This window comes from Pungitius pungitius, chromosome 6 (genome assembly GCF_949316345.1).
Source record: "Pungitius pungitius chromosome 6, fPunPun2.1, whole genome shotgun sequence".
Taxonomy (NCBI): domain Eukaryota; kingdom Metazoa; phylum Chordata; class Actinopteri; order Perciformes; family Gasterosteidae; genus Pungitius; species Pungitius pungitius.
The window spans coordinates 20,742,424-20,758,486 of record NC_084905.1 but is presented as its reverse complement, the minus strand read 5'-3'; the positions used below and the strand labels follow the sequence as shown (position 1 = coordinate 20,758,486).

At 50.2% G+C, this 16,063-nt stretch overlaps 1 protein-coding gene across 1 annotated transcript; it reads left to right on the top strand.

The window, feature by feature from the left end:
• The first annotated feature begins 3,903 nt into the window (after positions 1-3,903).
• On the top strand, positions 3,904-16,058 carry slc6a15 (solute carrier family 6 member 15). Its single transcript, XM_037450696.2, has 12 exons — positions 3,904-4,095; positions 5,348-5,860; positions 8,283-8,440; positions 8,766-8,892; positions 9,015-9,196; positions 11,106-11,216; positions 11,892-12,133; positions 12,270-12,468; positions 12,792-12,984; positions 13,073-13,232; positions 13,324-13,486; positions 14,196-16,058. Exons 2-12 carry the CDS (start codon positions 5,542-5,544, stop codon positions 14,571-14,573), a joined length of 2,232 nt encoding a protein of 743 aa, XP_037306593.2. The 5' UTR covers positions 3,904-4,095; positions 5,348-5,541; the 3' UTR covers positions 14,574-16,058.
• Positions 16,059-16,063: the final 5 nt, after the last annotated feature.

Here is a 16,063-nt window from a genome sequence, read left to right as displayed (position 1 = left end):
TGGACGGAACGAGATAAAGTGTCTTGTAGGGTCCCTTCTAGTGGACACAATGAGATAAAGTGTCTTGTAGGGTCCCTTCTAGTGGACAGAACGAGATAAAGTGTCTTATAGGGTCCCTTCTAGTGGACACAATGAGATAAAGTGTCTTGTAGGGTCCCTTCTAGTGGACACAATGAGATAAAGTGTCTTGTAGGGTCCCTTCTAGTGGACAGAACGAGATAAAGTGTCTTGTAGGGTCCCTTCTAGTGGACAGAACGAGATAAAGTGTCTTATAGGGTCCCTTCTAGTGGACAGAACGAGATAAAGTGTCTTGTAGGGTCCCTTCTAGTGGACAGAACGAGATAAAGTGTCTTATAGGGTCCCTTCTAGTGGACAGAACGAGATAAAGTGTCTTATAGGGTCCCTTCTAGTGGACACAATGAGATAAAGTGTCTTATAGGGTCCCTTCTATTGGACGGAACGAGATAAAGTGTCTTGTAGGGTCCCTTCTAGTGGACACAATGAGATAAAGTGTCTTGTAGGGTCCCTTCTAGTGGACAGAACGAGATAAAGTGTCTTATAGGGTCCCTTCTAGTGGACACAATGAGATAAAGTGTCTTGTAGGGTCCCTTCTAGTGGACGGAACGAGATAAAGTGTCTTGTAGGGTCCCTTCTAGTGGACACAATGAGATAAAGTGTCTTATAGGGTCCCTTCTAGTGGACAGAACGAGATAAAGTGTCTTGTAGGGTCCCTTCTAGTGGACAGAACGAGATAAAGTGTCTTGTAGGGTCCCTTCTAGTGGACACAATGAGATAAAGTGTCTTGTAGGGTCCCTTCTAGTGGACACAATGAGATAAAGTGTCTTGTAGGGTCCCTTCTAGTGGACACAATGAGATAAAGTGTCTTATAGGGTCCCTTCTAGTGGACACAATGAGATAAAGTGTCTTGTAGGGTCCCTTCTAGTGGACAGAACGAGATAAAGTGTCTTGTAGGGTCCCTTCTAGTGGACAGAACGAGATAAAGTGTCTTGTAGGGTCCCTTCTAGTGGACAGAACGAGATAAAGTGTCTTGTAGGGTCCCTTCTAGTGGACAGAACGAGATAAAGTGTCTTGTAGGGTCCCTTCTAGTGGACAGAACGAGATAAAGTGTCTTGTAGGGTCCCTTCTAGTGGACAGAACGAGATAAAGTGTCTTGTAGGGTCCCTTCTAGTGGACAGAACGAGATCAAAAAAGACCAAACAACATGATGGCGTCTTCATGCTGTCTCTGGGTGATTCCTGTTGGCTGTTGCGACACTAACTTTCCATCAGAGGTCCAGCAGGGCTCGGCTCGCGTTACCAAACTCAGCTTTGGCTCATCAAGTATTCAACAGCTGGCCGAGGTGAGCCGCCATCTGTGACCGGCGCCGTGTTTACCATCGCAAAATCAAAACAGCAGCGGTCCAGGTCAACCACTCGCACGCTGCGTCCTCTGCTAACGTTTGGCATCGCACATCGGGTTATAACGAATGCTACAACATAAGTGCAGATGTGCAGCACGCTTTGCTGCTATGTTAGTTTAGTTTCATCATTAATATCACGTATGTTCTTCCTTCCCTTTTGCCCCGTCTACACTTGATGACATCAATCGAGATCAGGGTCAATCGAGGTTGTGGACACGAGTGCATGAATGAACAGTGGACATGACAATATGAACACAAGCGTTCCGTCAGCCTTCATCGCGGCACGCCGTCCGTCTCATGAGGGGAGCAAACCAGCCGGGAAGAAGGCCGCATTCTTCCCCCCCGGCCAGTGACATCACAGATGTCTTTTAAAGCTGCTGATTCCTGGACCGTCATCTCCTTACCCACAAAGAAACAAACACACACACACACACACACACGACATAATGCATGCTTGTTGACTGTGCGTCCTTCATAAAACAACAAGAGACCCGTTCATTAAAGACAACATTGATGAAGACAACCGTTGCCGTGGGGACGGAACAAAACAAAGCAGCCTTGTTTGGAACGTATCAATAAATACTTCAGCAAGATTCACTGTTTTAAAAAAGCAACTTGAGGCAGTGCACAGACCAGTGGGGATGAGGTCCCCTTATCATTCGATCTGGCCTTAGTCCCTTTTCTCTCACACTAAAGGGTCTGGTAGGACTGTATGGAGGATTCTAGCAGGGGTCAATGGGCCTGAGGAGGAGGAGGAGGAGGAGGAAGAGCGGCTGACACACCACACGACGCTCCTCATCCTCCAGGAGATGAAGGCTGTGAACTGGAAGTGATGGGATTTAGGTGAGCGTCAGCTGCACACTGGCTCTCACACACAGTACGACCTGCTGGGGGGGGGGGGATGTCCATGCACCTGAAGCACCGACACACACTATAGATTTTGTGATTTATACAAAAATATGATGGAATGCAATCAATCAAAAGTACCTTTGCGAATCTTTCTTTCCATCTCAGTAACGGCATGGTAACATTCATTTATTGCCCTTTTTCTTTATATTAGTGGTTTTGCCGCATGATGCATATCGTTTGGGATCTCAACCTGAACACGTTTTACAAATAGTAGACAAACAGTGTAATATAAAAATATGGAAATATGAGGCAGATCAGCAGGATTTTTTGTTCTTAAATCTTGACTAGGAGACGGAACAACAGCACCAAGTCCTGCATGTGTGCACAGAAAGTGAGGGTTTTGTGAAGCAGGTGTGACCCTGATGTGATGTGATGAGGAGGAGGAGGAGGAGGAGGAGGAGGAGGACACTCAGTTCCCTCCATAAACCCAGTTGCACCTTTGTTTTAAATCAAACAGAGAGCTGTTGCAAGATAACACAAAAAATTATTTCCTTCAGAAAAATGCAAGATGTGACTAAGTTAAAAAAAAATTACCTAAAATATGAAAATAAAACTCTTACCCTTCTATAATGTGGTTTTGTCTCCGATCGGGAAACTTAAAAAAAAAAATGTCATACTGTTATATATTTATTTTATAGTTTAATGACACCAGTCGGAATACTGAACTTATTATAAATATAAAGATAAACCTGACTAGGTCCAAAATGATTTATTTTCCCCTTGAGTGCTGTTCTTAGTTTAATCTCCGTTATTACGAATCCACAAGTTTAGTTTCATCCGTTAATTATGTAGTGAGTTAGTTTATATTATGTACTTCCTGTATTGGTCGAGAGAGCACGTGCTTGTCTTTGTACGAAAAGGCGCAGGTTGCATTTTAACGAACAATTCATTTCTAAATAAAACACAGTATGTTTTGTTTGTATCACGTTCACTGACTGCATTGATTATGACGTTGCTGTTCGTATAGAAAACCAAACAGTCAGTACTACATATACTTGAATATGTCTCCTTTTTGTGTTTCGTCTGGAAAATATGCAAATTTATCTTTTTTTTATTTATCGCGAAAGCTTCACAGGGAGCGCGTGGGGTTGACTTTCACTGGTTATGTCACAAAACCCCTAAATGCAAAATATAAACACAGGATAACCATCTGAAAAGCGCATTAACAACATAAAATCAGGGAAAACGTGTATAATTATCCAGTTGGGGTAAACGAGCGTTTATAAACAGAGGCACATTGCGAGCCCTCCCTGAGCCCGCCCCCTTTCCGTGTAGTAGTGGACCGTACCAAGTGGAGCGAGGGGGGGGGGGCGGAACCTCCAGACATCAATTCTACATCAATTCTAATGAAGCCACCTCGTGTACTATATGTCGTCGTGTGAGACTCGCGCGTATCGTGCATTTAAGGGATACACGCCACGGAGAAAACGCGAGTATAAATGACCCGCGATGGGCGCGCCGAAGGCGGACCTCCCCCCCCCCCCCAGCCCCCACCTCCTCTCTTCCCCCGCCCCTCCCCCTCTCCTCCTCTCTTCCCCCGCCCCTCCCCCTCTCCTCCTCCTCCTCCTCTTCTTAGCACTGCGTGAAGCTGGCATCAGAGCAGGTCGATGCACACACCGGAGGCTGACAGCGCACAGCGGCACATCGGCTCCACGTCCACGTCCACGTCCACGCGAGTGATAATGACGGCCCCGTGCATGTGCTCTCATAACTTCATTCCTTGAGACGCGTCGTTCCACTGAAGGACCACAGCTCTTCCCGCACTGGTGAGTAGACACCCTCGGTGGGATTTAATGGGTGTATGATTAAAAGGCACGCTGTGTGTGCGCGCGCGTGTGTGTGTGTGTGTGTGTGTGTGTCTGTGTGTGTGTGTGTGTGTGTGTGTGTGTGTGTGTGTGTGTGTGTGTGTGTGTGTGTGTGTGTGGGAGGGAGGGAGGGGGGGGAGGCTGGGTGAGGCACCAGTGCGCAGAATGAGGCTGTGAATGATGAAACACTTCTTACGGATGTCATGCAGAGACATGCGGGCGGAAGAGAGCATCAATAACCAAATGAACCAAATGGGTACAAATGGTGCCAGTAGAAGCCACATGGCAGCAGCGCCATTGTTTGTTATTGTTTATTATCGTATCATTAGTGTTAGTATTATCTCCCCGTGTATTTCCAGGCCTCGTCATCCCGGAGTCATGTGCACACAGAAAGAAAGAGACAAGGGGAGGCGGGGGGGGGGGCAAATACAAATCTATATTATTTGCTTTTTGACATCATCTCCGCATTCGCATGCAACGATTCCCCGGGTTACTAAAGAGGAATAAAGGCAGCAGCATCGCTTCATGGGCACCGGGCTAATCTGAAATCTATTAATCATTTAATCTGCTTGGTGAAAGGTGCCCCCGTGCAGCCTGTTTCTGCAACATGGTGGCATCGGAAGAGCCCACATCGGGGGTGTTTCTTATGAAGATGTGTCGTGGGGGGGGGGGGGGGGGGGGGGAGAGACGTGGCGCACCGCACCGCAACCCGCCTTCCAGCCTCTTATGTCGGATCTATTGTATGTATTTAAAATCCGCCGCTTTGTTCGCTCGGGCGCGTGCCCCCCGCGTCTGTATTTTGGGGCGCTGGTGTAGTAGTGCGTGAGGCGCACGTGAGGGCTTCCCCCCCCCCCGTCCCGCGCAGCGTCGGATGGATTCCTCCCTTCAATCATTCAGGAGGCTGAGAATGCGATCGGCTCCGTCCCAACCAGGTCCGCTGTCCTTTTGTTCACCTGCTTCTTCTCTCAGAACAACGCCTCCTGATAAAATTATTATTCATTTGTTTTAGCCCCATCATCAGTCATGTGATTTCCATGTGAGGAATAACTGGCATGAAACAATAATTCTCTTTGTAAGCGGTTTCTTCAGATAAAAGATGTTCTTTTCCAATCGTTGAAGTTTTTTTTTTTTTTTTTTAGCTTCACACTTTGAAACAAACCCGTGACCCTTTGAATCTGCACAATAATCACGTATTTCTCCTTCTGCCCTGCAGACGTTTGGTGACAATGACGAAATAAGCCGCATCCTGTGCCCACTCAACCCTCCAACCCCCCCCCCCCCCCCAGTCAAAGTTCAAAAAGTGCCTCCTCCTCCTCCTCCTCCTCCTCCTCTTCCTCCTCCGTGAGCCCACTTCCAGCCAACTAGAAAAGAGGTTCCACCCGTCGGCCCCTCGGTTCGCTTTATCAAATGCCCAAAAACGGCAAGGCCGTCAAGAGAGAGCTTGACGACGATGTCACGGAGTCCGTCAGGGACCTGCTCTCCAACGAGGACGCCTGCGACGACTCCTTCAAGAAGAGCTCGCTGATCGTCGGCGGCCATGGCGGCGTCGGGAAGGAGTGCGACGTGGAGGAGGGGGGCTCGGGCGGCGAGGAGGAGGAGGATGAGGAGGAGGAGGAGCGCCCGGCCTGGAACAGCAAGCTGCAGTACATCCTGGCCCAGGTGGGCTTCTCCGTGGGGCTGGGCAACGTCTGGAGGTTCCCCTACCTGTGCCAGAAGAACGGAGGGGGTGAGTCACACGAATAAATCACTAAAAGCATCACCACAGCATCCCGTTTGAAGTAGGTAAACATATTGAACTTGAAGACTAACAATCTATAACTATAGATTGTCTTTAATACACATGTTACACACTTTTACATCACAGAGACTATAGAAGTGTGAACTCGTTGGGGGTGAGCAAAAAAGAGGTTGAGAACCTTCTGAGTTAACGGATGGTCGTTGTTATGACAACGCAGGTCTTATTTTCCCGGTTTAATGGCCTGTGAACTGAAATAGCAAAGGTTTAACTAAGTTAACTGGTTGGTTGGGAGGTAAAACGCTAAAGTGAGTGCACCCTGAAACCAGCTAAATGACATATAATAAATATAACGTGCCTATATGCAGACAGGATGTCAGACTTAGCACAACATGTAATAATAGCACACAACACAACACTCGAAACAGAGCGAACAAGTTGACTTTAGAGCTCTCCTCTAATTTCCACAGATCAAATCAATTATGGATGTGAGTCTGTGGCCTCGTGTCTGCGTCACAGGTTTCATGGTAAATCACGTGCTCCGTGGTACCAAAGGTGTGGTCTTTCTCTTCCCCCCCCCCTTCACCCACTGCTGGGGTAGCTTTTGTTATTCATGGCTGGGTCCGATGTAAAAGTAAATGTGGTTGAGATTGAGGTCTCCTGCAAAAACGTCTGAGAGCGTCACCCAGCTTCAACTGTGTGATGCTGTGAAGGCTCCTCGATGCTCGTCCTAAGAGCAGAGTGGTCATCTCTGGGGGAGAAGCCCCGCCCCCCCCCCCCCCTCTGGTTCTGCACTCGTCCGTCAAAACCAGACTGCTCGATGACCTTCAGGCTCAACATGAGAGTCACTCTGTGTATATACATACATATACAGTATACTGTATATATGACTTATAACTGTGCTGTCAGTCTAATGAAAACAGCATTCAAACTCCACTTTTCCCACAATGCACTGCTTGACTCTCTCTTGTAGAGGTTCAGGATGAGGACTTGCTGCAGGTCCAATGCTCTAGAGAGTGTGTGTGTGTGTGTGTGTGAGAGAGAGAAGGTGTTGCATCTCCCACCTGGAGATTACACAAAGCCACTGAATGGCTCAACAAAGCTGATTAAATGAAGCCGTTGTCCAGACACAATATCATCTGGCTGTGGGTTATTTGTTGTGTAGCCGGTCATTGTTTAGTGTGTCCGTGGACATCTGGGAAGATTCCTGTTGTAAAAAAAAAATAACACAAGGTAAAGTCCACAAAAAGACACCACAATGGGGATCAATGGAGGAAAGGTTTATATCCCCTCATACTATTATTAGGGCTGGACAACAATAGTATTATTATTTATTGAGGATAGAAGAGAAGCTTGACTGTGTGTTTTCTCAAATGTGAACATTGTCACCTTCCAGCCTGTAAAAGTGTGTCTTTCTTTACTCGTTACGCGTCGTGTCCAAGAAGCTCAAAGAGAAAAGCTCAATAACAGGCTTCTAATCTCAGTATTAAATAAAAGTGTGTGTGTGTGTGTGTGTCTGTGTGTGTGTGTGTCTGTGTGTTGTCGGGTCAGTTTTAAACAGCTGTGGTCACCCTGCTGTGTTGCTTTGTAATCAGATTAAAATGTGGCGTGTGTGTGCGTGTGTGTGCGCGTGTGTGTGCGTGTGTGTGTGTGTGCGTGTGCGTGTGTGTGTGTGTGTGTGAACTGACGTGTCATTCCTTTAGCGTGTACTGTATCATCCAACACTCATGTCACTAGTGTTCTTTGTGTTCTGGGCGTGTTGCTCATACCTGACGTGTCCACCACGCCCCTCCTGCCTGGAAATAATAACAGGACGAACCAGCTGTGAGACAATGGGCACCAGCGGGGGGAGGGGGGGGGGGGGGGGGGGGGGGGGGGTGAATGAAGTCTCTCCCTGAGAGTGAACGATGAACCACAGTTAGACGTTTTAATATTAGAAACCAGCTCGCATACTGTACAGTACAAACAAACAACCCCCCCCCCCCCCCCCCCCCCCAGGCCAGAGCTGGGGGTGGAACTCGTTGGAGGATGTGAACGAACGGCCCCCGCCACACGGAACAATAAACATGGATGAAACTAATCGTAAAGACAATACACCGGAAGTTCTGACGCCTTCATCGTGAATCGCAGTAAACTTTAGTTTGTGTGTGTGTGTGTGGGGGGGGGGGGGGGGGGGGTTTCTTCAGATGATCACTGGTCTTTTGACTTCAAAAAAGTTTGATTTGAAGTGGGGGGGGGGGGGGGGGGGGGTTCCCAGCAATGGCCACGCAGCCTGGAAATGATGCAATGGTTTCTGAGTCTTACAACCTGACACACGCACACACACACACACACACGCACACACACACCTGTGTCAGAGCCTCCTGGTGTTTGCACGGATGTGTGTGAGAGGAACCTGGTCTCTGCCCGGCAGGTGCGTACCTGGTGCCTTACCTCATCCTGCTGATCCTGATCGGCATCCCGCTCTTCTTCCTGGAGCTGGCCGTGGGGCAGCGGATCCGCCGCGGCAGCATCGGCGTGTGGAACTACATCAGCCCCCGCCTGGGGGGCATCGGCTTCGCCAGCTGCATGGTGAGTCGTTTTAAAAAAAATAAAAAAAATTCAGAAGTTTGGGATTATTGCAGAAAAATGAGAAATCGCGGCGAGCAAAAGGTTAAAGGTCAAATAGACGAGGTTTGCAGAACGTTTAGTTCTTCTTCTTCAAATATAACCGACGTCGACGTGGAAGTCACTCGAGGACGTCTAAACGAGGCAAAAGGGGAAGCAAGAAACTGTCTTGAATGTCTTCTTCTCAGAAAAAAAAAACTATAAAAAGGAGCTACTGGCTCCATTGGTTAGATGCGCTGTGCTGGGGGCGTCTGTGTGACCTGGCCTCTCCCCCCCCCCTCCCCCCCAGGTGTGCTTCTTCGTGGCGCTCTACTACAACGTCATCATCGGCTGGAGCCTCTTCTACTTCTCCCAGTCCTTCCAGCAGCCTCTTCCGTGGGACGAGTGTCCTCTCGTCAAGAACAAGACCAGCACATGTAAGACACACCTGGACCACACCTGGACCGCACCTGGACCACACCTGGACCACACCTGGACCACACCTGGACCACACCTGCTCCCTCCGTCGAACCTTTTCTTCTTCTTGACTTCTTTGCAGACCGGGAGCCGGAGTGCGAGAGGAGCTCGGCCACCACCTACTACTGGTACCGCGAGGCCCTGAACATCTCCGACAGCATCTCCGAGGGCGGGGGGCTCAACTGGAAGATGACGGTGTGCCTGCTGATCGCCTGGTCCATGGTCTGCCTCGCCATGATCAAGGGGATCCAGTCTTCTGGGAAGGTGAGGGGGGGGGAGTCGGGGCTCGCGTCTCCTGCTTTGGGCTTTGATGAGAGGACCAGCTCCTCTTCTTCCTTCACAGGTGATCTCTGCCACTTTCCCACATCACATGGCGAGCATTAGCCGGGGGGGGTGGGGGGGGGGGGGGGGGGCGTCCGAGGTCACAGCCGAGCTCTGGCTAATTGGAGGAAGGGCCGCACTTTTTAATCTGGCAGGAATGAGCTCGGAGTCGTTTGATTTTGGTCTTATCCTCCAGGGCCAAATGTCAGAATGAATACAGTATGTTTCGGTTTTGTTTGGTCCACGGAATAAGTGGCGTCTCACGGGACTTCAATCAACCTAACGCGCTGAAACGAGTCTTTGTGGCGGCGCCAGAAAACGCGCAGAATTAACACCGAGCTCGTTTTGGGACCTTTTTAAGCTTCTTTTGCCTCATCATTTAGACACGAAGGCTAAAGTGGAACATTTAGCCGAGCTAAAGAAAATATTTAATCTAATAAACGCCAGCTTGTCTCCATTCTTGTTTTTATAAATCAATTATTTGATTTGATTCCAAATCAACTGTTGGGGAAACCACCGCTGAACTTTCAATCCACAAAGTCAACAGTTGTTTCTTTTTAGTTTCTTTTGTTTTAAAGCTCTCGATGATGTCATCGACCCCCCCCCCCCCCGGCTGCCCACAGAGAAACCTCACAGATGACCACAATGATCGTCTCTGTGGGGTGGGGGGCCCCGGGTGACGGTGAGGAGACCTGGGCCCGGGGCGAGGGGGGGGGGGGGGGGGGGGCTCCAAGTTCATTCGGCGCCGAGCGGCACAAAAGAATATCAATGGCCTCCCTCCCCACCCGCGTTCACACAAGCCTCTTCCGAGGAACATCCCCACCGCCATCTGCACCCCCCCCCCTTCTCCTCCCTCCTCCCCCCCCTCCTCCTCGCGCCCGTGGGTGGGCGTGAAAGGGATCAGGCCATGTTTGGTTACCATGGTGATACGCGCGCTCTTTCGGCTTGGCTTGATTGTCAAGAGTGTCGCCAAAAAGAAAAAAAAAAAAAAGCGGGAGGGGGGAAGGCATTACAGGATTATGAGGGGGGGGGGTTGTGGTGAAATTCATTGTCTTTCGTCTTTCAGTCTTTAAATATTAAAAAGTTGCTGCACACCGTTCAAAGTAACTACTTTAAAATGATGTAAAATAGTCCTCATGGGAAAGTCAGTTGGCTCTTCTAGAACGTTCTCCGTACACAACACAAACCCTTTCAAAATAAAAGTCATTTGAGGTGACGCTCTTCACATCCTTTTGGACGAGGTCAGCGACGCTCACAAAAAAGTGTGAGCCAATGGGATCGCTCCGTTGTCCAAGTCAACTCATCATACTTTTTTTTTTTGTCTTTGAAGCAGGAAGCCAATGGTCACATGTGACTTTTAGCTTGAGTTAACCACCGATGTTCCTGCAGGCATCAAACCTCATCTCAGGGTCTAGGAATCAAACTCACACCTTTGTGAAGCCTTATTGTCACCGTCAAAAAGAGAGAAGTTTAACTCGACGTAAATGAGAAACAAAAACATCCCGCCGGCTGTAATGAAAGGAACCATATTTTCTATGTTTCAACGCTGCATAGAGAGACAGGAATTGAGAAGGCACCACATGACTCTATCTACAGAAACACATCTGTCATGTCTCACAGGAAGCGAACAGCAGTCATCTCAAGACCAAGATTCCTTTCATTTTGTTTCAAATGAAACCCGTCATAACGCTTCCTCGTGTTCTGCTTGGTTGCATTTAACATCTTGTCTCCCCAACCTCTAATCAGCGTTTCAACCAGTCGTTGCTCCCGAGCTGTTATTAGACGCTCAAATGCTCTGCGGCGTGGCGTCATTGGAGCACAGGTCCAACCGGAGCTTTCCTTTGGCCCACAGGTGATGTACTTCAGCTCCCTGTTCCCCTACGTGGTGTTGATCTGCTTCCTGGTCCGCGCTCTGCTCCTGAAGGGCTCCGTGGACGGGATTCGACACATGTTCACGCCCAAGGTAACGCACGTTGTGTTTGTGTGTCACATGACCAGGAATTCATTCAAAAGCATTGGAGTTCCTCACGTTTGCTTTGTTAATAGATTAGGATTTATCCTCCAAACATTACTTACAAGTAGAAATGCGAGGTTTTCTTATTCCCAACATAGAATAAACATATATTGTAACATCAACCAGCCGCTGCTGAGCTGAATCCACTCACCGCTTTGAATTAAAAGAATCGGTGTCTGAATCCGTAAAAAAAAACAAAAAAAAAACTGCGGCGTGATTGGCCGGCTGCTCGGCAGCAACTGGCCAATGGGCGCGTGTGGCTGTGGAAGCGTGTCGCCATGGAAACCTTAGCCACTGAGGCTTTATGTGAGGAAGCCCGCCAAGTAGCCCCCCGAGTCTGCTCCGTGTCCTCGGCCGACAGACGGTGCGTTCAGGGACCTGCTTTCTGCTGCGTTTGAGACCTCTGTGGGAGGTCAAGATGGCAGCTGTCACGGTTAAATGAATTTAAGCCATTTTATATATATATATATGTATATATATATACATATATATATATATATATATATATATATATATATATATATATATATATACATATCTTTTTACATGTACCAGATAATGGATTGTTGCCCTCAAAGCACTGAATATGTTACCAAGCACATCTGCCTGGTGTGGTCCCTCCAGTTGGAGATCATGTTGGAGGCCAAGGTGTGGCGAGAGGCCGCCACCCAGGTCTTCTTCGCCCTGGGCCTCGGCTTCGGCGGCGTCATCGCCTTCTCCAGCTACAACAAGCGGGACAACAACTGCCACTTCGATGCCGTGTTGGTGTCTTTCATCAATTTCTTCACCTCCGTGCTGGCCACCCTGGTGGTGTTCGCCGTGCTGGGCTTCAAAGCCAACATCATGATCGACAAGTGCGTGACGCTGTGAGTAGCATCTGCGACTCTATGACCTCAACCGTAACGTTAGCCTCGTGAGGAGAAGGATGGAGACTCCATTGGGAGGGACGGACCACAGTGAACTGTCAGTAAGTCCCAGATGTTGCTTTTGGATTTTTGACAGAAACACCAACAAGATAGTGGGGTTGTTGGGGACTGACATTGAAAGAAGCCTGATCCCCCACCACATCAACCTCACTCACGTCGACCAAGTCAGCGCTGAAGACTATCATCAGATGATCGAGATCATCAAAGACGTGAAGGAGGACCAGTACCAGGCGCTGGGGCTGGATCCCTGCAGCATTGAGCAGGAGCTCAACAAGGTACAAAAATTCATTCATTTATTGTGGCATGATAATCTCAAATAAAGAACTTATGGTCAGTATAACGTACCTTCTTACAGCATAAAATAAATAGTTTGAGGGTTTGATGAAGCCGATCTGATCAGTAAAATAAATCAATGCTTTACGGCTAATGTTTCACAATAAAAGCTTTCAGGAAAAGGGAACAGATTTGAACTGCTGAGGGGATTTTATTGTGTTGATTTTCCTTATAATTACTATAGAGATATTGGAAAGAACCTCAGTTGAGAACTGAGTTAAGGATCCAACCTCTTCTTCTCCCTCCCCCCCCCCCCCCCCAACAGGCGGTCCAAGGCACAGGCTTGGCCTTCATCGCCTTCACCGAGGCCATGACCCACTTCCCGGCCTCGCCCTTCTGGTCCGTCATGTTCTTCCTCATGCTGGTCAACCTGGGCCTGGGCAGCATGTTCGGCACCATCGAGGGCATCCTCACTCCGCTCATCGACACCTTCAAAGTCCGCAAGGAATTCCTCACAGGTGAGCTGGGCCTGCACCTGGCGCCACCTGGGTTCTGATGCGTCGACGGTGCGACTCATTGTAATGTCCCCCCCTCCCCCCCCCGCAGTGGGATGCTGCGTGTTGGCCTTCTCCATCGGCCTGGTGTTCGTCCAGCGCTCGGGGAACTACTTCGTGGCCATGTTCGACGACTACTCGGCCACGCTGCCTCTGCTCATCGTGGTGGTCCTGGAGAACGTGGCGGTCGCTTGGGTCTACGGGATCGACAAGTGAGAGACCCGGGCCTCCTGTGGGCACGCGTCGGTATCGGTAACCACGGGAACTCCTCTGAGCCGCGCGTCCCTCTGTTGTCCCCCCCAGGTTCTTTGAAGACCTGAAGGACATGCTGGGCTTCACGCCGTACCGGTTCTACTACTACATGTGGAAGTACATCACGCCCACCCTGCTGCTGGTGCTGCTGTGCGCCAGCTTCATCCAGCTGTCCATGACGCCGCCCAGCTACAGCGCCTGGATCCAGGAAGAGGTGAGTCCCCCCCCCGGGAGTCCTTTCAAATACCCGGAACCAGGAAAAAGGGGAAATCAAAGTAAGCGAGGCGGTGGCTCGAAGCAGAGAGGGAGGGGGGGGGGGGGTACAATCAACAGGATGCACCGGCGTATTTGATCACATCAAGAGCAAACTGGAGCGGTGGACAAGTGGGACAAAGTGTCCCCTGCGTGTGGGGGTCCGACGGGGGCTAAAACTCCACTAATTAAAGGTGCACCTGCAGCTGGACTAAACACTGACAGGTCTTTATTTTACATTTTACTCCTAGTGCGGACTCTGGAATGTGAGAGCAGCGCTGTAGGTGATCTGTAAAATGTGTTTGGAACTTTAAAACTTGTGTTCTCTCTACTGGCCAGCAGGGGGCGACTCCTCTGGTCCCATAGAAGTTCATGGTCTCGTAGTGTTAAGCCTTCTTCAATACAGCAACTACTCCTCCAGATTAACGTATCCTCCCTTCACCCGTCGCCAAAAGTCCAGGCGGCGATGGCCACGATCAAAGATGGCGCCTAACTTCAGGGCCTCCAAAATATCAGCCCTTCAAACCACCTGATGACGTGACAATGACTGGACCACCTCTCCTTACACACCCTCTGCAGCGTTTTTCCTCCTCTGCCCAACCGGTGTTTCGTTTTATCAACCATCACCAGGAAAGTTTCAACCTGCCGTTTTCTGCCCCCCTCCCCCGCAGGCCAAGGAGCAGACGCTGGCCTTCCCCCCGTGGGGCATCGTGGTCTGCATCTCCCTGGTGGTGATGGCCGTCATGCCCGTGCCCGTGGTCTTCGGCCTGCGCTACTTCAACGTCATCGACGACGGCGCCAGCGGCCGCTCCGCCGTCTCCTACAAGAAGGGGCGCATCATCAAGGAGGCGGCCGGGCCGGGGGGGGCGGAGGACGACGACGCCAGCCTGATCCGCGGCAGGTCGCCCAGCGAGGCGCCGTCGCCGATGCCCGGCAACAACATCTACCGCAAGCAGAGCGGCGCCGGCGCGGACACCGCGCCCAACGGCCGCTACGGTATCGGCTACTTGATGGCCGACATGCCGGACATGCCCGAGTCGGACTTATAGACTGACCACCCCCCACGCCCCCCCCCCCCCCTCTGTGTGCGTTTAGTTGGCCGTATCATAAATGTATATTTCACTTGTACTGTATATTCTCTGTAGATATCGTAGCTGCTCTTATTTGTCGTCTCTGAACCTTTAACATAAACTATCCACCTTAAAAAAAGAATCAAGTCTAAAAAGAAGTGAACGTCGTCCTTAAGGCGCCTCGTTCCTCCCTGCCACCTCGTAGCTCCCTGCCACCTCGTTCCTGCCACCTCGTAGCTCCCTGCCACCTCGTTCCTCCCTGCCCCCTCGTAGCTCCCTGCCACCTCGTAGCTCCCTGCCACCTTGTTCCTCCCTGCCACCTCGTAGCTCCCTGCCACCTCGTTCCTCCCTGCCACCTCGTAGCTCCCTGCCACCTCGTTCCTCCCTGCCACCTCGTAGCTCCCTGCCACCTCGTTCCTCCCTGCCACCTCGTTCCTCCCTGCCACCTCGTAGCTCCCTGCCACCTCGTTGCTCCCTGCCACCTCGTAGCTCCCTGCCACCTTGTTCCTCCCTGCCACCTCATAGCTCCCTGCCACCTCGTTCCTGCCACCTCGTTCCTCCCTGCCACCTCGTAGCTCCCTGCCACCTCGTTCCTGCCACCTTGTTCCTCCCTGCCACCTCGTAGCTCCCTGCCACCTTGTTCCTCCCTGCCACCTCATAGCTCCCTGCCACCTCGTTCCTGCCACCTCGTTCCTCCCTGCCACCTCGTAGCTCCCTGCCACCTCGTTCCTGCCACCTTGTTCCTCCCTGCCACCTCGTAGCTCCCTGCCACCTTGTTCCTCCCTGCCACCTCATAGCTCCCTGCCACCTCGTTCCTGCCACCTCGTTCCTCCCTGCCACCTTGTAGCTCCATGCCACCTCCTCCCTGCCACCTCGTAGCTCCCTGCCACCTTGTTCCTCTTCTACCACGGAGATCAGTGGCGAGCAATGAGGTGGACGCCCCACCTCGGCCTGAGAGCAGGAGGGAGTGGGGGGGTTAGTGTGAGGTCAAGAGGTCATGTGTAGGACTGCGCCGTAGATCAGATGTGAAATATGGTTGTGTACATTATGACGCCCGCCCCCCCCCCCCCGTCCCCCAGGGCCAAATGTCCCGGGGTCAGTAACATTTCAGCCGCTTCCAGGTTTTTTTCCAGGTCCAACCATTCCCAGGATTGTTTGATAAAGTGTGCCTGAGTCATTTATATTTGTTTATAGAATACATGAGACGTTGTATATTTAAGGTATTCTGTAAATATAATATAAATATTATAAATATATTTATCTTGATAGTTTGGATATCAGAACACCAGGTTTTTTCAAGGTTCAGAAGTACTTCAAGTCCTTAACTCTTGTCTTTGTTTTTTACTAATGTGCTGTCAATGTTTGTGAGGACCGACTCCTCCTTGTAAATAATTTTTCCATGAAATGGCTTAAAATGCAATGTCCTCTCCCCCCCCCATAAAAAATTAAAGATCAAAAATGGTCCATAC